The sequence below is a fragment of the Panthera leo genome, chromosome A1 (assembly GCF_018350215.1).
Source record: "Panthera leo isolate Ple1 chromosome A1, P.leo_Ple1_pat1.1, whole genome shotgun sequence".
NCBI lineage: Eukaryota > Metazoa > Chordata > Mammalia > Carnivora > Felidae > Panthera > Panthera leo.
In genome coordinates, this window is record NC_056679.1 from 135,610,960 (window position 1) to 135,634,940 (window position 23,981).

Sequence of the window (23,981 nt, forward strand, 5' to 3'; positions counted from 1 at the left end):
CCATTACTTATTTGGGTCACATAAATACTTGTTTGCTTGCCTCACTTTCTTAGGCCTCAGATTCCTTGAGAGCATTGTCTCTATTAAGAGTCACAGATAGCACCTAGAAATATATTTAGTTGTAAGTAACCAAACTAAGAGCTTTAAACAAAGAGGGATATATTCTTCTCACATAAAAGAAACCAGAGATTGCAGGTATTTGTTCAGAACCTCGGTGATACCATCTAGGACCCAGATTCTTTGCCTCTGCTTTCTGCCATCCTAAGTGTATCAGCTTTCATATTCAGGCTTGTTAGAAGATGGATAACACTTTTTAGATAATGTTAACATTCTGATAACATTTTTTAGATAAAGCTCCTCCCTTGAAGGCAGAAAGAAGACAGAAGCATTTCCAGCTGGATCTTGCCCTTTTATCAGGAAGAGGGAAGGCTATACTTGAAGCCACCCTGTCAGTCTTCCCTTAGATCTCATTGGCCACATATGGCATCTGACATATAGTACGTGTGCAAACAAAATTTGAAGAAAGGCTAACTAGCCCCATGGAGAATGTACAGGTCTCTTTGCTGACATTGAGAATTCCCACACTGGTGATTTTTAATGTATGTCTGTCTGGTTTTCCTGGTCTTTGTTTTTCCTCTCCCTATCTTGACATTGTTGTTCTTTGTGTCCTTGCTTCTATCCTACTGCCTTATTATTACACCTAATTAAGAGTTTAAGGAGTAAAGCCCTTGAGATTTCTAGTGTCCCTCTCTACTTGATTTCATTCTTTTCTTTCATTCTGAGTCCATGCCTGGGTTGCTGATAGTTCAGATTGCCACAAGCTTGGACTACCTCTTAAGGTACTCTATTTTTGCACTCTATATGTTACTGTATGAGATGGTACTGTAACGCATAAGTGTAGTTGTAGAGTTCACATTCTTTCATTTGGTGAACATTTGCTGACCACCTATAATGACGGTCCCTGTGTTATGAACTAATAAACAGTGGATTTCTAGCCCAACTTTTATTTTCATTGGTTAATTTTGAATTGCTACCCTAACCAGAATATTTACTTAGCATTCATATAGTTAATATGTTCACTGTACTAAAGTCTATATGACTGTTTTTCTCCAGCTTAAATGGGCCAAAATATAAATTAATCCTAGGTTTTAATGTGCATTTTGTCTTTCATATTTAAAGATGATTTGGGGGCTCCTGGGTGGCTCAGTTGGCTAAGCGTCTGACTTGGGTTCAGGTCATGATCTTGCAGTCCGTGAGGGGTCCAAGCCCCACATCACCCTCTTCACTAACTTTGCAAAAGCTGCTTGGGATTTTTGGTCTTCCTCTCTCTCTCTCTCTCTGCCCCTTCCCTGCTCGAATGCTCACTCTCTCTCAAAATAAATAAATAAGGGGCCCCTGGGTGGCTCAGTCGGTTAAGCGTCCAATTTCGGCTCAGGTCATGATCTCACAGTTTGTGAGTTCAAGCTCCATGTCACGCTCTGTGCTGACAGCTCAGAGCCTGGCGCCTGCTTGGATTCTGTCTCCCTCTCTGTCTGCCCCTCCCCCACTCAAACTCTGTCTTTCTCTCTCTAAAAAATAATTTAAAAAAAAATTTTTAATAAAGGTGACTTTACTATTCGTGTAGGCCACTACAAATGTATAATTTAAAGATGATTTTACTGTTTGTGTGAACCATTATAAATGTGTAATAATTACAATGTGTAATAAATTATTATGAATGTGTAATGTGTAATTGAGATGGGAACCCTCAAAGCCTTTGGTTGAACTTTGATTTTGTGTGTGACTTATTAAAAAGAGCATACTTGGGCACCTGGCCAGCTCAGTCAGTAGAGCATGTGACTGTTGATCTCCGGATCGTGAGTTCAAGCCTCACGTTGGGCATGGAGCCTACTTAAAAAAAAGGGGTACCTGGGTGGCTCAGTCAGTTAAGTAACAGACTGTTGATTTCGGCTCAGGTCATGATTTCATGGTTCATGGGATTGAGCCCCCTGTTGGTCTCTCAGCTGATATCATGAAGCCTGCTGGGAATTCTCTTTCTCCCTCTCTCTCTGCCCCTCCCTCACTTGTGCGCTCTCTCATTCAAAATAAATTTTTAAAAAATTAAATAAATAAAGCGAGCATACTTAAGGGACAGGGGCTTGACCCTAGCTAACTTTGTGGGCTTTAATTTCCCAATCTGTGACAGGAGAGGAATTGAACTAGAGAATTTCTAAGGTATTAGTGTTCAGTTTTTCTAGCACATGTACATTTACTTTCATACTTGTACAATTGCTAGACATTTGGTAGATTTCTTTTGTTTTACTGTGTGTTTTTAGCCAGTCTACAGACAGTCCAAAAACAAAATACACTTGGGGTGCCTGGGTGTCTCAGTCAGTTGAGCTTCCGACTCTTGATTTCGGCTCAGGTCATGATCCCAAGGTCGTGGGGTAGAGCCCCACCTGGGGCTCCACACTCCGAGTGGAACCTGAGTAAGATTTTCCCTCCCTTCCTGCCTCTCTCTCTCTCTCTCTCTCTCTTTCTTTCTCCTGTCCCTCTCCTCTGCTTGTGTGCATGTGCTCTCTCATGCTCTCGCTCTTTCTCTCTCTCTCTCTCTCTCTCTCTCTCTCTCATAAATAAATAAATAAATAAATAAATAAATCACTTTATTTTAAAGGTGTAAGTTTGCATTTTTCACAAATGTGTAAACCTATGTAACTTCCAGCATGATCAAGCTATAGGACATTTTTTATTATCCCAGAAAATCTGATTTATCTTTTTTTTTTAATGTTTATTTTTGAGAGAGACAGAAACACAGCATGAGTGGGGGCGGACCAGAGAGAGGGGACACAGAATCTGAAGCAGGCTGCAGGCTGTGAGCTGTCAGCACAGAGTCTTATGTGGGGCTCAAACTCACAAACTGTGAGATCATGACCTGAGCAGAAGTCAGACGCTGAACCAACTAAGCTACCCATCGCCCCCTGATTGATCTTTTAAACAGAAATTTTAAGAAAGTTTATACTGATCAACAAATGGGTTAAATGGGAACTTCTTTAGAATGCTTTAGGATGTGATTTACATGATTCGACAGTAACATTTTTATTAGCTTTTGGGAGATTAATTTTCACATAGTTAAAATCCCCAGTTTGCACTATAAAAGGCCCCCAGATTATGTTCATGATAAGAAAAACCACTTTGCTTCAAATCTTTTTTTCTTTTTTTAAATTTAGTATGATACTATCTGGACTAAAACAGAAAAGGAGCCATCTTGGCTGGTGAAGATGCTGAGATTCATTCTTTCAAGGACTAAAATTTTTTTTAATAATTGCATCAAAATCTTCCTAAAGTCTATATTCATGCCTTCTTAATCAGATTACTGTTTGTTTAGTGTAGTTTAGCTCTTTCATGTTAATTCACTGCCATGGCACTTGATTATTCACATTCATCAAGTTTTATACTGTCCTATATACATTGATATCCCCATTGATGTCAGATTATTTTAACTCTGAGTGACTTAGGTTTCTTTTAAAATTCTGTTTGCTTTTTGAATTTTTTCTCCCATTGGTAGAGACTTCTCATCTCTGCCAGTGTGCTGGCCTTGGACATCCCTTATACCTACTTTTTAATGTACTAACACCTGTTTGATGTAAACTTAAAAAGTGGTCTCCTGAGTATTTCTTACACAAGATCTCCTATTAGGGTGAAGGAAAAAATATTAAATTTCTCAACTTTTTATTTCTTTTTTATTTCTAATTTGTGTATGTTTTATAATGTTCATTATTACAGTATTCACGGTTCAGTATTACACGGTTACAATGGACACACAGGTAATGGGTTTCATGCAAAGAATAATGGTTTTATTCTAAGAAAACTACTAGGCCAGAAAACTGAAGTAATTTCTTCCCTAATTTTAGTTTCTTTTTCAAGAGCTCCTTTTTTCTTCCTTTTTATGGCAGCCTAATTTTTTCATGCGTGCAATATTCTTTCTTATATCTCAGAGAATATTATTTATTATTCTTTGTTGTTTTCTGCTATTACCTGTAATATCTTTATCTGTTAAATTTGTTGTTTCTGTTTGTTTGGCCTTTCATAAGCTTATCTTAAAGGATTGATTATCTATGTTTGCTATTCATATTTGAGTGAGGGCTAAAAAGCTAATTAGAATGAATACCTGTGTGAGGCGTAACCCTAGTGGATCCCTAGAAGGGTTCTGCTGGGAGATTGCAGCCCAGCCGTTAGGATATTGGAGGTAGAAGAGGAAAGGGAGGTGGGGTGGTGTTAAGAAACTTCCTTTAATTTCCATGGTTTTATTCTAGCACTTCATGCCTCCTCTCTTTGCCTTTTGTCTAGACGTCTCCAGAAGCTAAGCCTCATCTGTCCTGTCATGATTGAGGAGAGGTAGTTGCCTGGCTCTGCTGGGTGAGAATGTGGGGATCTAACTACTTGGAAGACTTCTTGATGCTTCTCTTTTTAACTCCCCAGGCCTTTCTCAGGTGCTTCAGATTCCTGAGCCTTTACAAGACTCTGTAGGGCAGGTTGTTTGACTTTTCAACCATGACTTTCACTGCAGCCACATAGCAAAGCAGAGGAGGGGTAAATCTAAGGCATTTACCATTCCTCTGTTTCTTCCTACAGCGTGCTCTTCTAGTTTCATTGCAGGTAGACTTTGGTGTCTGTTCTTCAACAGACTATACACACACATACACACATATACATAGACACACAGTCTATACATTGAAAAGAATCTGGGGGCACCTGAGCAGCTCAGTTCGTTAAGAGACCATCTCTTGATTTCTGCACAGGTCAGGATCTCACGGTTCATGGGGTCGATCCCTGAGTCAGGCTCCACACTGAGAGCCCAGAGCCCGCTTGGAATTCTCTCCCTCTTTCTCTGCCCCTCCCTCCTCCCTCTATCAAAATAAATAAATAAACATTAAAAAGAACACAATCTGCAAGTATATATACCAAAATGTTAATAGTAGTTATGTAGATGGTGAGTTGTTTGGGCTTTTGTTTGATGTTTTTAATGAATATCTGAGGTTTTTCTAATGATCCCAATACTTGTATAATAAGAAAAGAACAGATGACAGAGTTCCTTGTGATTTTAATGATACTGAAACTTGTTTCTGCTTTTATTTTTCAGATTAACAAAATATATTGTGTTACTATGTTTGACTAAATTTTTGAAGGCTGTGGGACTTTTTGAATCATACGATCTCCTAAAAGCAGTTCACATTGTTCAGTTCATTTTTATATTAAAACTTGGGTGAGTGTGTGTGATTCCTTTTTCCTTATGTTTTATTTATTTGAAACTCCTGTTTTAACTGAGTATCTTTAAGAAATTTTAGATAGAATATATTGTACTATTTATCCCTCCTCACTAATGTATGATAATTTAATAAAAAAATAGAATACCTAAGGTTAGAGGTACAAAGAGAATTTTTTAAATGATTATTGTACTGTAATAGCTTGCCAAAACTAGACTTATACTGTACTTTGCATTAATGAAGTTTTTGTAGATTTCTTTTAATGTCCAGCTTAATAGAAGATTGCTAAGTTCTCATATCTGTTTCAGCGTTGAGTCTGTTGCAGGATCTCTTTTATCAGTTAACCTCTGAAGAGCTCCACTGTATACCCCTGAGAGCATAAAAGTGAAAAGAGCAGATAATTTATTAGAATTTTTGTAAAAATAGTTTTGATGCTACAGTTTCCCTAAAAGAGTCTCCAGACCATACCACTGGTGTAGTTCAGCCTTCCAGCAGGTAGAATGTTACCTGAGACTTGTCTTGACACAGATGTTCCTTATTTTCTAAGTTAATCTGTGCTGGGTTTTGTTCATTATATGTTCCCTTCACACTACAGGGTCCTCATATAATATAAATTTACATTATTCTGCATATTGCAAGAAATTCTCTGTAAATAAAGTTTCTCTAGATCTTGAGATTGATAGCGACTACTTTCTGTTAATAACAGTCTATTAAAGACTCCTGGGAGTTAATTTTAGCAATTATGGAAAGTGATTCTTTACTAGGAAATTTTAAGCAGTTGTATGCATTTTTATATAATCATTTTGGGAATGTGAAACCTAAAGACATACAATAAGTACTTTCTTCATTTCTTTTATTTCAAGATTTGTTATTAAATTTTGGAGAAGATAGATTTTTTTTTTTTATATTTCCCAGTATGAAAAAACATTGAGACTCCTTTTCTTTTGTGGCTTGTGAATTGGTTCTGAAGATAATTACAAAATAAGCATTCCCCAAAATGTTGCAGTGGAAGCTTTATTTGAATAAATATTGTTCTCCAGTATAATTTTTTAGAGGGTAACATACCTTTCAAGTTCTAGTGTATTTGTTTAAGATAAATATCTTAACATTACACTTGTATATAAGACAAATATTAATATATTAATGTTTCAATACCCACAGAACTGCATTTTTTATGGTTTTGTTTCAAAAGCCATTTTCTTCTGGGAAAAGTATTACCAAACACCAGGTGAGTTTTTTGCACAATTCTTTTTTCCTAGCAGCTTCCTAGTTAGTGGGCCAAGAGACAGTGCCCTTTCTTTGAGCATGGTTACTTAAAAAATGACTTAAGTACACAGCAGATTATTTCCAGAGTTAACTTGGTCTTGATTTGTCTTTCAGTATTGAGGCTTTAAGAGTAAACTAAAGTGTTAAGATTACAGAATGTTTAAACATGCAGAAGAGGGTAGTACCTGGCTGGCTCAGTCCGTAGAATTACTTAAAAATAAAATCTTTTTTTTTTTTTTTTTTTCAGTATATGAAATTTATTGTCAAATTGGTTTCTATACAACACCCAGTGCTCATCCCAACAGGTGCCCTCCTTAATACCCGTCACCCACCCTCCCCTCCCTCCCACCCCCCATCAACCCTCAGTTTGTTCTCAGTTTTTAAGAGTCTCTTATGCTTTGGCTCTCTCCCACTCTAACCTCTTTTTTTTTTTCCTTCCCCTCCCCCATGGGTTTCTGTTAAGTTTCTCAGGATCCACATAAGAGTGTAAAGATATGGTATCTGTCTTTCTCTGTGTGACTTATTTCACTTAGCATCACTCTCTCCAGTTCCATCCACGTTGCTACAAAGAGCCATATTTCGTTCTTTCTCATTGCCACGTAGTACTCCATTGTGTATATAAACCACAATTTCTTTATCCATTCATCAGTTGATGGACATTTAGGCTCTTTCCATAATTTGGCTATTGTTGAGAGTGCTGCTATAAACATTGGGGTACAAGTGTCCCTATGCATCAGTACTCCTGTATCCCTTGGGTAAATTCCTAGCAGTGCTATTGCTGGGTCATAGGGTAAAAAAAAATATGAAGAAGAAAGTAGAAAAACATTAAGGTATACAGTACTTGTTTTGTAATGTAGTATCCTTATTCTGAAAGATTTATGAATGAGACATGGAGACATACCCAAGAGCCTAGTACAAGTGTCATGAGGAGGCAGATAAAGCATAGGGGTTAAGAATGAGGCTTCTGGAGGCAGACAGATGCATATTCTGTCTGTCCTTACAAACTTTTACTTTGAACAAGTTACTTAATTTCTCCGTTAATATTTTCACCTATGAAATGGAGTTAATAATACCATTGTAATGAAGCTGTGAGGAATAAATGAATTAATACATATAAAGTTCTTGAAGTAGTGCCTGGGATATAGTGACTATGCAGTAAGTATTAGCTGTTACTCTCATCTTCATTATTATTTTCTATAGACCCCTGAAGTTCAGGATACATAGCAGAAATGTCCTGCATTTTGCATAGTCACCTCATATTATCACCTCTTTGGACAGTAGAGGTATATCCTACTACGTGTTTGCTGTATGCCACAACTTAGAAACTTGTACGGCAATTTTTTATTAAAATGACAAACGTAGGTACCTCTCTTTTAGAGACCATGCGTGTTTTAAAAATGGGATTAATATTTTAAACCCCATCATAACTTTTTTTCTCTTTTCAAGTAATTAAAGCTCTGAATATCTCTAGAAAAGAATTTAAAGACTAAAACAATGCATGTTCCTAGCAAACTAGTGAGAAACTAATGAAAAAAAAAAACATTTATACTCTATAGAAAAAGATCTCAAAATCTAACAACAGGTAAGAATATAGAAAATGGAAAACAGACTACTGTCTTACAAATCTAGATTTAGTCAAAGGATCTTAACATTTTCTATTTAATTTCAAGATATGTAATTATTTAGCCTTTAAAATATTTAAGTGTTACCATTATTTTCTTTCCCTATGTGTTTTGTTTAAGACTTTGAGATAATAGCAAAACATACATGAGTAAAATTTTTAACTTTTTGTTTCCATTTATAGTGGATCAAAATATTTAAGCATGCAGTTGCTGGGTGTATCATTTCACTCTTGTGGTTTTTTGGCCTGACTCTTTGTGGACCACTAAGGTAAAAGTTCATATTTTGAATGTTTGTTTGTGTTTCTTAATTTTGAATATTAGTTTTCTTCCATCATATATAATATCAAATGCTTATGTTATGTGCAAATGCTTCTATCGCTTGTATAGCATTGGATACAACTCAACATATAGAGTGGGGGAGAGAGGGAGGGAAGGAGAGAACCTGTTGAATTTGTGGTCTAGCTTTTGGTGAACACCATTAATGTATTGTTCATGATCTGTCATGATATTTTAATAGTTAAGAATCTAGTTTCAGGGGCGCCTGGGTGGCTTAGTTAGGCGTCTGACTGGCTCAGTTCATGCTCTCACGGCTTGTCAGTTTGAGCTCTGTGTCAGGCTCTGTGCCGACAGCTCAGAGGAGCCTGCTTCAGATTCTGTGTCTCCCTCTCTCTGTCCCTCCCCTGCTTGCACTCTGTCTCTCAGAAATAAATAAACATTAAAAATTTTTTTAAATCCAGTTTCAGAAAATTTTTAGCATAGGTGGCTTTTCATCATACCTTGGTGATCCCTTTTAGCAACTGATTTTAGAAACTAAAAGGTCTGAAGTGGTAAATAAAATCAACCAGTAGAAGAGCAAAATCTTTATTTAAACACTTTTTTCTTCACCACTCTGAAATACTCTTACCAACAGAAAATTCTTAAAAAATATGGTCGTAAACAAATGTTTTGACAACAGTGTGTCAATCATCAGATTAAAGATGAGTTAACTCTCATATTCCCCTAGATCTATATAGAGCAATCTTTTTATGTAATGGACCAATTCCCCGGGGGTGGGGGGTGGTGCTTAAGGACCACTTAATAGGAATTGTAATATGTACAACTGTGCATAAACATTTTTAATGCTTCTCTGTAGCTAAAGGGTTTTACTCATTGATTGAAAGTATAAGAAAAAGTACCTGGCCATTGTTGGGAGGAGGGGGGTATGATGATGAGAGGTAAGGAATAAAATTAAGGATATTTTAAAGAATCTCACTCAGAATAATGGGGTAGACAGAGTAAAAATGATAGGTGGAAAATGCTTTGTGAAAATCCTTTCCCCTCTTTTAGCTAATAGAATAGCTTCCAGGTTTGAGTCCCTTTAGGTTGTTTACCGTGTACTTCGTCAGATGCAGGGTATACATAATTCCAGATGTCATGTCCTTGTCCATGACAGCAGCAGCATCCTGGAATGGTAGGTAAGGCAGCTGGATTTTCTCAGCTTGGGAGAGCTTTTTCACTTTATGCTTGAATATGATTAACAGTACTATCATCTCTAATATTTAAGTTTCTTTTCCATGAAATTATGTTTTGTTCTGTATGTTATTAAATCACTGTCCCCACATATTAGGGTAGGGAAAGAAGGGGAAAATTGTTAAATTCTTACTTGACTCCTTATTTAGTCCTCTACTTCCTACCCTTAAAATCCCTCACTGCCAGCTCCTGTGCCAACACTGCCCCTCTCATTCTTTTATTAAAACCATCGTGCAGGGTGCCTGGATGGCTCAGTCGGTAGAGCATGCAACTCTTTATCTCAAAGTGGTGAGTTCAGGCCCCATGTTGGGCATGGAGCCTACTTAAGTTTTAAAAAATAAAAACTATCATGCAATTTCTTGACTAGAAAGACTTTGTGGAGTTGTGCCTGGGTGGCTCATTCGGTTGAGCTTCTGACTCATGATTTCAGCTCAGGTCATGATCCCAGGATTATGGGATCAAGCCCTGCAGTGGGCTCCATGTTCCCTGTGGAGCCAGCGTAGGATTCTCTCTCTTTCCCTCTGCTGTTCTCCCTCATGCACATGTACACACACACATACTGTCTCTCTCTCAAATAAAAAAGACCTCTTTGGTGTTCCATAGCCTGTCTCATTTCAGGTTGGTATTACTCTTTTGATATATTTATTTTCTTAAGTTGTACCTCATAATCATTAATAGAATTAAAGTTAGTATTGCTGTGTTCTGTATTACAGATTTTTGAGTAAAGAGAAAAAATGAAAATGTGTTAAAAGAGCAGCTGAAAATCTTACTATTTAGATCCTATAAGCCCTGTTTTTGCTGGTGATAGTTTTTCAAGTTTTTAAAATATTTCATACAGATAAGAGAGGAAATACGTTTAATAATAGTGAACATTGACATATCCAACATCCAGTCCCCCAAATAAAATCTTACCAATACTTGGGGGCACCTCGTTGGTTCAGTCAGTTAAGGGTAGTGACTCTTGATTTTGACTCAGGTCATGATCTCACAGTTGTGGGATCAAGCCCCACATGGGGCTCCTGACTGTGTGTTGAGCCTGCATAAGATTCTCTCTCTCCCTCCTGCTGCCCCTCCCCTATACCGCATGCTTACTTGTGCATTCTCTCTCTTTCAAAAAAAAAAAAAATATATATATATGTATATCTGTATATGTGTATATAACACGTGTATATATATGGGGATCCTGGGTGGCTCAGTTGGTTAAGCGTCTGACCCTTGATTTCAGCTCAGGTCATGATCTCATGGTTTGTAAGTTCGAGCCCTACATCAGGCTCTGTGCTGATAGTTCAAAGCCTGCTTGATATTTTCTGTCTCCCCCTCTCTCTGCCCCTATCTGCTTTCTCTCTGTCTTGAAATAAATAAACTTAAAAAAAAAAAATACCTATCTTACCAATGCCTTTGAATGCTGGTGTTTCCCTCCTGATTGTATCCCCATCTCCCCCTACCCTTGGGTGTAGTCAGCATCTTAAGTTTTGTTTTTCATTTTCTTGGTTTCCTTTATAGTTTTTCACATATGTACCTAAGTCTTTTTTTTTTTTTTTAATGTTTAATTGTGGGTTTTTTTAATGTTTACAAGTTTTTTACTTTATGTACCTAGATGATTTTGCATGTATGTTCTACAGTGTACTTTTTTGCATTTAAATTTATGTTTGAGACTTGCCCGTCTCGATGCATGTTATATATATATAGTTCATTTTTATGGCAATTTTTAAATATAAGATTCACATACCTTAAGATTCATTCCTTTTTTCTTAGTCCATTTGGGCTGCTATAACAAAAATACCAAAGACTGGGTAGCTTTTAAACAGCACAAATTTACTTCTCACAGTTCTGGAAACTGGCAAGTCTCAGATCAAGGTGAGGCAGATTCACTGTCTGGTGAGGCACTGCTTCCTGGTTTCTCTATAACCTCACATGGCAGAAGGGGCAAAGGGAGTGCTCTATCGTCTTTTATATGAGGGCTTTAATTCCATTCATGAGGGGATTCACACTGGGGATTGAGTTCAACATATAAAATTAGAAGGGATGCAAACGTGCAGTCTATAACACATTTAAAGTGTAGTATTCACCATTTCTTAATATATTCGTATAGTTTTATTCATTTTTTACTGTTGTAAAATAGTCCATTGAATAGATACACTCTAATTTATATTTTTCTCTTACCAGTAGCATTAAGTTGAGGCTACTGCAAACAAAGCTGGTATGAGCAACCTTCTAAGTGTTTCCTGGTACACGTACACAAGAAATTGGTGTGACATAATCATGCAAGTAGTATTACCAGGTAGATAATGCCAAAAGGTAGCTAATTCTAAAACATTTGTACCTATTTATTTTTCTCAGTGTTTTATGAAATCAGGAAGAAATACTTATTTTCTCTTACTCTTGTTGAATTCATGTTTCTTGGTAAAGATCAGATATATTTTATGTGAATGATAATGTTTTTGTATTTTTCTAGGACTTTGCTGCTATTTGAACACAGTGATACTGTTGTCATCTCACTACTCAGTGTTTTGTTCACTAGTTCTGGAGGAGGACCAGCAAAGGTACAATTTTCTTTTATTAGTTACTTGAAAATTGAAAGTATACGTGTAAAGTATTAACTAAAGCAATTACATAATATCTTTTAGCATTTAAAAGAATGTAAGGGTGGGGGCGCCTGGATGACTCAGTCGGTTAAGCGCTGTCTCTTGATTTCAGCTCAGATCATGATCTCACAGTTCGTAAGTTCGAGCCCCACATTGGGCTCCTCACTGACAGCTGGAAGCCTGCTTGGGAGTGTCTCTCTCTCTCTCTCTCTCCCTCTCTCTCTCTCTCTCTCCCTCTCTTTCCGCCCCTTCCCCCATGCTTGCCCACACACTTTCTCTCTCTCAAAAATAAATAAATAAAAGAATTCAGGGGCTTTTTCTGCTAATTTTAACTTTTTCTTACAAACTTTTTTTACTTTTTATTCCAAAGTCATCATATGTTCCCAGAAAGTGGCAAAAAGAGCACGAAGAGCACCCTTCACTCAGTTTCAGTGGTAATTTCTTACCCAACTCAAACACACTATGGAAACTAAGAAATTGACATTGATATAATCCATAGACCTTGACAAGATTCAGAACTGTTTGATCACCACAAAAATATCCATCATGCTGTAGCCAAGCCTGTCACCCACCTTATTCTTTTGTCTTTCTTTTTTTTTTTTTTTAATTAATTTTGAGAGAAAAAGAGCAAGGGAGGGGCAGAGGGAGAGAGGGAGCGAGAAGCAGGCACTGAACTGTCAGTGCAGAGCCCAACCCGGTGCTCGATCTCACGAACCATGAGATCATGACCTGAGCCAAAATCAGGAGTCAGCTGATTAGCCACCTGAGCCACTCAGGTGCTCCTCGCACACCTCATTTTTAACCCTTATTCGTCATTTTTGGAAAATACCTAAGAACTTGTTATAAAGTCTCATGAGCATTTTGCCAACTAGGCAGCTTTATTTATTTATTTATTTATTTTTTTTTTTTTTTTTTTTGAGAGTGCACACATGAGCAGGAGAAGGGTAGAAGGCTTGGAAGAGAATCTTAAGTAGGCTATACACTCATTGCAGAGACCTACTCAGGGCTCAGTCTCACGACCCTTAAATCGAGAGTCAGACATTTAACCTACTGAAGGTACCCCAGAAGCCTTCTTTATCTTAAATAACTTAAGAATTATCCTTCTTTGGTAAATGAGTCATAAATCTGCAATTCCAAATTCTTAAAACTACAGTATTTCTGTTTTACCAAATTGAATGCTTTCTGTGCATGGTACATTGTCCCAGTTACAGGGGAAAGGAGAAATAAAGATAAATAAGGTGTAGTAGTCCGTGTTGTAAAAGGAGCTGTTTCAAGCTGAGTATTGGAGGCACATGAATAAAATTAAGTGAACAAAGTAATATGCCAAGGAGAGCAGGGAGGCTACCCAGCTCATAGATTTCAAATAGGATCATTAATATTAAAGCATTTGCCGATATTTTTTTTCTTTCAATGTTTATTTTATTTTGAGAGAAAGAGAGCATGAGCAGGAGAGGGGCAGAGATAGAGGGGGAGAGAGAGAATCCCAAGCAGGCTCTGTGCCATCAGTACAGAGCCCAACAAGGGGCTCGAATTCACAAACCATGAGATCATGACCTGAGCTGAAATCAAGAGTTAGTTGCTTAACTGACTGATCCACCCAGGCGTACCCTGTATGCCACTCTTTCTTTGATCCCATTCATATATTACGCCATAATAAATGTCAAGTGGAGCACCTGAGTGGCTCTGTTGGTTAAGTGTCCGACTTCAGCTCAGGTCATGATCTCACAGTTTTGTGAGTTCAAGCCCCACGTTGGGCTCTGTGCTGACAGCTTAGAGCCTGGAGCCTGCTTTGGATTCTGTGTCTCCCTCTCTCTCTCTGCCCTCCCCCGCTCATGGGTTTCTCTCTCTCTCTCTCTCTCTCTCTCTCTCTCTCATTATTTTAAATAAATAAATATTTAAAAATAAAAAAATAAATGTCAAGTGGATTGAAGAGTTTTGTGGACACAAATATATAATAAATGTAGAATTAAAATATGTAAAATGTATTAAATAACATAAATATATAACATACAAAATAATATAAACATGTATAATGTATAAAATAAATATATGTAAAATAAAATAAATTATGAGGAGAAAACCTTCTGAGCATAAAAGCAGTGGGAAAAAATCACAATGGGAAAACTCAGTAAATTTGATTTCATTATGATTATAACCTTCTATGTAACAGAAGTCATTGTGCAGACAACAAACTAACAATAACAACAAAAATTACCGCAAGTAAAAGTTTTACATTTCTTTTAAAATATAAATCACTCAAGTAAGTTAAGAAAAATGCTTAAGATTCTCAGTAAAAATGATCCAAGGGCAGGGAAAGACAATTCACAAAAGAAATACAACTGACTTTAGGGGCACCTGGATGCCTCGGTCAGTTGAGCATCCGACTATTGATTTCAGCTCCCATCATGATCTCAGTCTCATGATGTGAGGTTGAGCCCCACGTCAGGTTCTGCACTGACAACATGGAGACAGCTTGAGATTCTCTCTCTCACTCTCACTCTCTCACTCACACACACACACACACACACACACACACACACACACACTAAATGTTTTTTAAGAAAGAAATAAAAATGACTTAAAAACAAAAAATTTGTTGCAGTTAGACTCAGAAATGAGAGTATAAATCATATATATTTTCTCATTAGTGTGTTACAAATCTGGGCATCTATCCAGCAGCAGGGTTTTTTTCTTAGCTGTGACTGAAGCACTACAAAATTTCATTTGCTCTCTTTGACAAAAGATTAAATTACATTCTCCATAGCGGGGTATTGTTGATATTGTGTGGTTTATGTGTACTGACTTTTGTCAAAATATCCACCACTCTAAGAGAATTTATCAAGTATAGTGGTGATCACATTAATGAATAGGACTCTTACTTTAAATTTTAACTTTTATTTAATGAAAGTGTATGGTAGTACACCTATAAATTTATAAATACAGAATGTATAATAATGCTATTTGGATGGCTTTTATACCCAAAATTCTGAAGTATTTGCATAAACTAGGCAGTATGTTCCTCCTATGATTTTTTTTTCATCAAAATCCTTTCCCTGGAATGAGAATATAAAATTTAAAAATGTATCAGCTTTTAAATGCTCTGCACCTTTACTGGATATGAGAAATGACTGCCAATTTTCTTAATGTGCCCTCTTAGTTCTGTTTCCATAGAAGAGTCATAACTAGAATATTGATAATATTATCAATAATTAACTGTAAATTAACTGTCTATCACTTGCATGTTGTAGAATGAAGTAAGTTCATGCTAATAATTCTGTAGCTCCTTGAGCTTTTCAACCCGAAGCAAAATAACATTTAGGGATATTAATTCTGCAAACATAAATGGTTTGTGCATGGTAACATGCCTAGTCCTATGAACAAGGAGACAGTTGAAGTCATCATTATTGTGTGCCTTAAATGCCCTTAAACTATTCTGCAGAATTTGTTGTAGTTCTTTGCTTTTTTTATCTGTTAATACTGCTTATTTATGCTATATAGTAGAAGGGTTTTAATGTCAGATGTTATTTTTTCTTCACATATTTATTTGAAAACAATTTTTCTTTAGTATTTGTATAGTCATGGTCTTAAAAATCAACTCTTAAAATAGTCATCCTAAGTAATATTTTCTTCATTTTCAGACAAGAGGGGCTGCTTTTTTCGTTATTGCTGTGATCTGCCTATTGCTTTTCGACAATGATGATCTCATGGCTAAAATGGCTGAACACCGTATCCTTTTGCAATAGATTGGAATTATATAGTCTTGAAAATAGGAAACTGGCAGAATGGGACAAGGAGGATTGAATTAAACTAATCAGTCATGAATGAAACTTCCATGAGTTAATGTAGGTATTCAAATAATGAGTAAATTTATTCTAAATTAAATATTTTATGGCATCCTAATCAATATATTCTACAGAGACAGTGAAAGAATATTTTAGAATGTCCTGGTGCTTAAAATAAAACAAAAAAAAAGGATTTGCCAGTCAACAAAATCAATCTGTTGGCTCCCTTGTAACAAATTTAACAATTCAAATACTTGATTTAGAAGTCAGTTGCAATTATTAAATATAAACTTTTTTTTGAAATTTAATGAAAAATCTTTGGCATCTTCTTGCCGAAAAGAAAAAGTTGAAATTCCTTAACCTGGTAATCACTCTCTTGATCTAAACTGTTATTTCCAGTTCAGCTTCTACTCTTCTATAACCCCAACTTTCCAGTCAAATAAGTATACCCCTTTTCCTCTACAAACAGACATGCCTTGTTCCTTCCTGTCCATACCCCTTTGCCCGCTCCATTTAGCAGAACTTGGAACACCAGTTTTAATTCTTCTGGTTACTGATACTGTTCTAGAGCCTGTTACTTAAATAACAATTTACTTTCTTAGACTGAAAGAGGGTGGCATGACTGCAAAATTCCACATTGCTTATGATATGTCTCCGCCCCACCAACCCTTTATACTTGCTGCTTTACTGAGGCTTACGTGGTCAGTGATTTAGAAATAGATTTAGGATTGATTCGACCTCTTGTTCTGAAAGAGCAACCTTAATTCCTTGGTAGGAATGGTCCAAAATGTTCCTTGGTCTTGTCCCTTTGCCCTACTCATAGTATGCATGCATATACTTTTGAAGGTTAACTCCTGAAATTTAACAGCTGTATCTCAAGCACTATTATAATTGTTTTGGAGACAACAAAAATACAAGCCATTCCAATTTATAAATTATGTCCCAAAATTAAATGTTTAATTGTTTTGTTGTTAAGGGCAATATATTGTTGCAGGTAGTCAGGTTTGGGGTTCCCAAACTGGTCTCTAGTCAACCCAAAATAATGTAGCTAAAATTTTAGGAGGACTTCAGAATTCAAAGAGTTAATATTTGGGGTTTTTCTTCCTTTACTGCAACTCACTTAGCTGAAGGACATCATGACAGCGCTCTAACTCACATGCTTTACACAGCCATTGCCTTCTTAGGTGTGGCAGATCACAAGGTATGTTCTTTTCTGTGTTCCTAACATAATCAAGAGATTTTAAAAAGTTACCACAACTGTAACTTTAAAAGTGCATTAAAGTAAGTTATCAGTAATTTACAGTACTGCCTGACATTTAAGTAGTTCGGTAATTTAGGATATGGAAAAAACATAATAGTTCCATTTCTTCCAATACTGTGTATTGAAGGATTGAGTGAACCGTGTGTTTCTAATGAAACTTATGTAATTTTATTTATAGGGTGGAGTATTATTGCTAGTACTGGCTTTGTGTTGTAAAGTTGGTTTTCATACAGCATCCAGAAAACTCTCTATAGATGTTGGTGGAGCCAAGCGTCTTCAAGCTTTATCCCATCTTGTTTCTGTGCTTCTCTTATGTCCATGGGTCATTGTTCTTTCTGTGACAACTGAGGTAAGAGCAGGAATGTATTGGTAATAAGTAAAATGAATTGCTGTTACTTATAAATTTTAGTTCATTTCAGTACATTGTATTTTATTTCACTTCGAACTTACAAGTGTTGTAAGTTATGCTTTTTTTCATAATTTTTGAAAAATTTTTGGAATTTTTATTGCTTATAGAAAATACAAATCAAGTACTATTAGATATATATATCCCTCCCATTCCTGTAGCTCAAAAGAATCAGTTAAAGACATAATTTAGGAGGTACCTGGGTGACTCAGTTAAGCATCCAACTCAGGATATCGGCTCAGGTCCTGATCCCAGGGTCGTGAGATCAAGCCCCATGTTGGGCTCCATGCTGAAAGGGAAGCCTGCTTGGATTCTCTGTCCCTTTCGCTTTCTGCCCGTCTCCCACTCACGTGTATGCACATGTGTGCTCATTCTCTCTCTCTCAAAATAAAATAAATAAACATTAAAAAAAAAAAAAAAAAAGACACGGTGCCTGGGTGGCTCAGTCAGTTGAGCGTTTGACTCTTGATTTTCGCTCAGGTCATGATCTTGGGGTTTTGTGGGTTCAAGCCCTGTTTAGGCTCTGCACTGACCCTGTGGAGCCTGCTTGGTTCTCTCCCTCTCCCTCCCCTTCTCCCTCTCCCTCTCTCTCTCCCTCTCCCTCTCTCTCTCTTTCTCTCTCTCTCTCTCTGTGCTCTTCCCCAGCTAGCACTCTCTGTATCTCTCTCAAAATAAATAAACTTAAAAAATTTATTTTAAGTGCGGTAACGCAACTGATCCCGGAGAAGCCGGCAGGAGCCCCGGGGAGAGTTCTCTTTTCTTTGTGAAGGGCAGGGCGCCCTGGAATGGGTTTGCCCCGAGAGAGGGGCCCGTGCCTTGGAAAGCGTCACGGTTCCAAAAAAAAAAATTTATTTTAAAAAAAAGACATTTTAATACTTAACCATGTGTTACTTATACACAAGGATTGTGGATCACTTAGTATTTATAAAATTATTAAACCATAATGCTTTTGTTCTTTAATACTTTGGGGACTACTAGGAAAATGCAGTAATATTTTATATCTCTTATATTTTGGCATTTTATGAATCATATTTAATCACAGTATTTGTTTATATATAAAGCGATTAACTAAAACATAAGATATGAACTTTATACCTGTCCAGTACTGACAATTTCTTTTTTTCTTCTCTGTTTAATTCCTAGAGTAAAGTCGAGTCTTGGTTTTCTCTCATTATGCCTTTCACAACAGTTATCTTTTTTGTCATGATCCTGGATTTCTATGTCGATTCTGTTTGTTCAGTCAAAATGGAAGCTTGCAAATGTGCCCGCTATGGATCCTTTCCCATTTTTATTAGTGCTTTACTTTTTGGAAACTTTTGGACACATCCGATAACAGACCAGCTTCGAGCTATGAACAGAGCAGCACACCAGGAAAGCACTGAACATGTCCTGTCCGGAGGAGTGGTAGTGAGCGCTATATTCTTCATTTTGTGTGAGCACTTTTCCCCTTAGGAAATTTCATCTTATGGATTCTGGTGTTGAAGTCATTTACTTAATTTGGGAATTTGTTCAGTGCTTGCATTTAGTGCTGACGGGTACGGTGTTGGTTTGGTAGCTTAAGCTTTTAAAGCTTTTATAATGTTCATGGGTTTTTTTTCCTTTTTTTAGCTGCCAACATCTTATCATCTCCTTCTAAGAGAGGACAGAAAGGCACTCTAATTGGATATTCTCCTGAAGGAACACCTCTTTATAACTTCATGGGTGATGCTTTTCAGCATAGCTCCCAATCGATCCCTAGGTTTATTAAGGAATCACTAAAACAAATTCTTGAGGAAAATGACTCTAGGCAGATCTTTTACTTCTTGTGCTTGAATCTGGTAAGATTTTTAAATATTACTGACATACCTTAAAAAGTTTAATCTTTTAATTTTGATATTTCTGGTAGAATTTTAGTAATTACCAAAATTTCTGATCATCAGGGGCTAAAACTATATTTTCTCTAAGTAATAGGAAGATTACAGGATCATATTCAGACTATTTATGCAACTTTTGAGGCATTTTAGTTGCATCAGTTTAGTGTACTATTTCAAATCAGTAAATATAGTATCCTGTAAAGATTTTTATCTACTGTTTACAGGATCTCACTACAGACCACAGTGCTAACATTTTGTAGCCTAGTTTATTGAGTTCTACAGTCATATAAATGAAACTGTCTCCTTTTAAATGATGTATAAGATGAACCTATCTGATTTAGTATCTTAACAGTTTGTATGAAATGAAATAAAATATCAGTTATATCATCAAGTAAGGTTTGTGTAATAAACGGTTAAAATTGTCGTGATTGCATTCTGATAAATCTATTGAAACAGTATTTCCCAACACATTCCTCCCCTATTTGTCTTTAAACCTATTTTAGCTTTTTACCTTTGTGGAATTATTCTATGGAGTGTTGACCAATAGTCTGGGTCTGATCTCAGATGGATTTCACATGCTCTTTGACTGCTCTGCTTTGGTCATGGGACTTTTTGCAGCCCTGATGAGTAGATGGAAAGCAACTCGGATTTTCTCCTATGGGTAGGTACCTTGACCATCAAGGTGATGTAACAAAATGAAAAAATTCTCAGGGCAAGTTCCATCTTAGGAAATAAAATTTTAAAAAAAATTTTTTTTAATTTATTTTGAAAGGGAGAGAGAATATGCATGTGTGCGTGAGTGGAGGAGGGGCAGAGAGAGGGGGAGAGAGAGAATCCCAAGCAGTCTCCATGCTGTTAGCACAGAGCCTGATGAAATCAAGAGTTGCCCCCCCCCATGCACTGAGCCACCCAGGCACCCCAGAAAATACAATTGTATTACTTTTAATACAAATAATTTTTCAGAGCTTTATTTTTCTTTAATTTGAATTAAGTAAGAGGAAATAAACCAAACATGATACTGAATGGCAGTGAGCTCAAGATTATACTCTCTGCCAAATCCATCTTACATGGAGGTAGCAAAACTTAGTTAGATTTTGAGCTCTTTGCCTAACAGTTTCTTTGAGACAATGGAATGAATGTGCATGGTCATTCACATCTTTGCTGTTATAAACAGTATTCAAACTTTGAAGTGGCTATGCATGAAATGCCCTTTCATTAACTGAATTCATTTCAACTGAATTCATTTCAACAAATACTAGAATCCCTGATGTATATGATGAATTTTGATAAGACCCTAAATAGATTGATAAATTCAGCTATTTTCAACTGTTTATATTCTGAAAGACAGAGGGGCCAAAGATACAAATAATTTTGGTACAAAGCAGAATCTGTGTGTTGTGACAGAGGTACAGAGCCCATCAAAGGCTTAAAGGAGAGAGAAGTAACTTCTTGCTAATAAATTAGGCAAGGCCTTGTATAAAAGAGAACATTGAAGAAGGACTTTGATAAATATTTAAAATTTTAACAAACTTTTGTACAGAAAGACTCAGCATTGGTGTGGTGTTTAAAATCTCGATAATTTTCTAGTCTTACTAATTATGTACATAATTGAAGATCTAGACTTATATATCCTCTTTTGTAACATAATAATGTTTATGCTTTAAAAATATTTGTAGGGGCGTCTGGGTGGGTTGAGCGGCCTACTTTGGCTGAGGTCATGATCCAACCATTTGTGAGTTCGAGCCCCACATCGGGCCCTGTGCTGATGGCTCGGAACCTGGAGCCTGCTTTGGATTCTGTGTCTCCCTCTCTCTCAGCCCCTCCTCTGCTCGCACTCTGTCTCTCTCAAAAATAAATAAACATTAAAAATTTAAATAAAAATAAAATAAAAATATTTGTCATTTTCCTTTCTAAAAATATTTTTTACATTTCTAGGTATGGCCGAATAGAAATTCTCTCTGGATTTATTAATGGACTTTTTCTAATGGTAATAGCTTTTTTTGTGTTTATGGAGTCAGTGGCTAGATTAATTGATCCTCCGGAATTAGACACACACATGTTAACAGTAAGTCTCTTTTTTTCCTGTTTGATTTTCTACTCATAACCCCTTTAGCTTTTTCCATGCTAAAGTTTAACTACCTGTAATTAATGATGTAGGAAGGTTTTACTTTATTTTTATAATTTAAATTAACATAAGCTCTTGACCCTGTATTTACATTTACACTGCTAACTCTTAGAAATTAATCCTTTTCTCTCATATGTTAGCAGTCAGAATATTAGATGACATTCTAATACATAACAGCTATCTTTCTGACTTATGCAGTGTTTTTGTATGAAGATATGCTTTTATTTTTTTTTTTTTAATGTTTATTTATTTTGAAAGGGAGCAAGCATGGATGGGGGAGGGGCAGAAAGAGAGGAAGAAAGAAAATTGCAAGCAGGCTCTGGCTGTCAGAGCAGAGCCCTACGTGCGGCTTGATCTCACAAACCGCGACATATGACCTGAGCCAAAATCAAAAGTTCAACACTTGCGAGTCACCCAGGTGCCCCAAGATGTGTTTTTAAATACCTGAGGAAATTTGCAAAATGTTAGCGAATCAGAAAAATACTATCATTTTAAAGGCTTTATCTTATAGATTATTTACCGTTAGAAATTTTTAATGTTCTCCCTGTATTGCCATACCTTTATATGCGCTGTTTCTTGAAGCTGGCATGCCCTTCCCTCACATCTACCTTTCCACCTTCCTCAAGACTTTGCTTGTGTGTCTCAAGTGAGAGATTTTCCCTTAACTCCTGTCTTCCTTCCTCAGTTTCTTAGATTTCCCTTTCTCACTATTCGCATTATATCTTGCTTTTTTTTTTTTTTTTTTTTTTTTTTTTTTAAGCAACATTTTGTTAACTCCTTTGTCATTCTTCCACAATTAAAGATGTAAGTGAAGTATCTCGGGGACCTGAATGGTTTATTATTAAGTGTTAAATTCTAGCACCTGGCTTGTAGTTATGAATCTGGTTGGTGGAAGTATATGTTAGTAAAATGCTTTGGATTACAGTTTGGAAATATGTTTTGAATTTTAAATGCTCACATCCTTTAACCTTTAATATTTATTACAGAAATACTTGCACAGGTGTGTAAAGGTGCATGATTCATTGTGCCATTGTTCGTTATGGCGAAAAAAAATCAATAAAAAGACTAATTAAATAAAGCTGTTGTTTATAGAAAGCTAGGTGGCCAGTAAGAAAAATGAGGCACATCTGTATATACAGGCATGAAAAATATTTGTAAGCTGTACTAAGTTAAAAAAATTTTCCAAAGCGGTATTATAACATGATGCTATTATTGGTTGAAAAGGGGATTGATGTATGTATTTTAGTACATGCATAGAGTGTACACTATTCTCTTAGTGACTAACTCAGGGTTAGAATTATAAGGGGGATTATACTTTCTATGTTTTTTTTTTTTTTTTTCTGGTGAAATCTATACAAATGAAGTATTTATCATTAGAGGACAAGCAGTTGAGATGATGGGGATCTCTTTATGCAGTATTTGATTTAATTCAAAGTTCAGTAACCATCTTCAAGCTCATAAAGCTAACTAAAATTTTAAAGTCTGACCAACAAATGAGCCACAATAAGAAATAGATAGTTTCCATATATGATTACTAAAGTAAATCTCTTCTCTTACATCCTTTGGAAATTGATTACAATTATCTGTACCCATTATTTTTATATATTCTTTTTATAAATCAAATGAATTCCTCTGAAGGAGAAATTGTAGACGTACATAAATTAAGTAACACCCTTAACTGTTACCCAAAATCATTTTGTAAGGATAATCAAGGATAAGTAACTTTATGTATCCTTTAGGATGTTGTTGTGGCATTATTAAATCCAGACAATGCCATTTATATCTTTGCTTTTCCATTATACTTTTTTTTTTTACTTTGGCAAATTTTACTGTATTTAAGACACAATAAGACTGTATGTATTTGGAGTCTACTAGTTAGTAAATTATAATCATTGCCTTACAAACTGAAATTTACCTAGTAATATAAATGAGATTTCAACTACAGTGTATACTTAAGCAGTACTTTCAAACTCTATTTAAATAAATAAAACAAAACTTTAGCATAATTTATTTATTCATAAACCATGAACCAGGTGCATATTATTCTTAATCACTTGCTTAAAGCAAGTCCAAATCCTTCTACTTGCCAAAACTTTGGTTTTTGGAAGTTAAAAATGTTTCTTCTAAAATACTCAAAAATCCAATTTTTAAAAAGTTTGGATTTCCTAACAAAACTACATTAATAAGTAAATTAAACTTCTGAATTTCCTTATTGAACTTTGTGAGGTTTTACCATAAATACTTTTAAAACCATAAACAGAAAAACATTTAGATCTGTAGTAACTTTTAAGTAACAAATTTATTTTTTTTAACTACAAATTAAAGGTTT

The 23,981-nt window shown here is 35.9% G+C and overlaps 1 protein-coding gene across 1 annotated transcript in view; it reads left to right on the top strand.

The window, feature by feature from the left end:
* Window positions 1–23,981, top strand: part of SLC30A5 (solute carrier family 30 member 5) — a 36,912-nt gene that overhangs the window by 4,806 nt on the left and 8,125 nt on the right. The window contains exons 2-12 of the mRNA XM_042940445.1: window positions 5,120–5,242; window positions 6,405–6,471; window positions 8,314–8,399; window positions 12,096–12,183; window positions 15,864–15,951; window positions 17,132–17,208; window positions 17,447–17,617; window positions 18,818–19,106; window positions 19,283–19,491; window positions 20,031–20,188; window positions 21,463–21,592. Of these exons, the coding sequence (XP_042796379.1) occupies window positions 5,120–5,242; window positions 6,405–6,471; window positions 8,314–8,399; window positions 12,096–12,183; window positions 15,864–15,951; window positions 17,132–17,208; window positions 17,447–17,617; window positions 18,818–19,106; window positions 19,283–19,491; window positions 20,031–20,188; window positions 21,463–21,592 (1,486 nt within the window). The remainder of the gene's footprint in view (window positions 1–5,119; window positions 5,243–6,404; window positions 6,472–8,313; window positions 8,400–12,095; window positions 12,184–15,863; window positions 15,952–17,131; window positions 17,209–17,446; window positions 17,618–18,817; window positions 19,107–19,282; window positions 19,492–20,030; window positions 20,189–21,462; window positions 21,593–23,981) is intronic.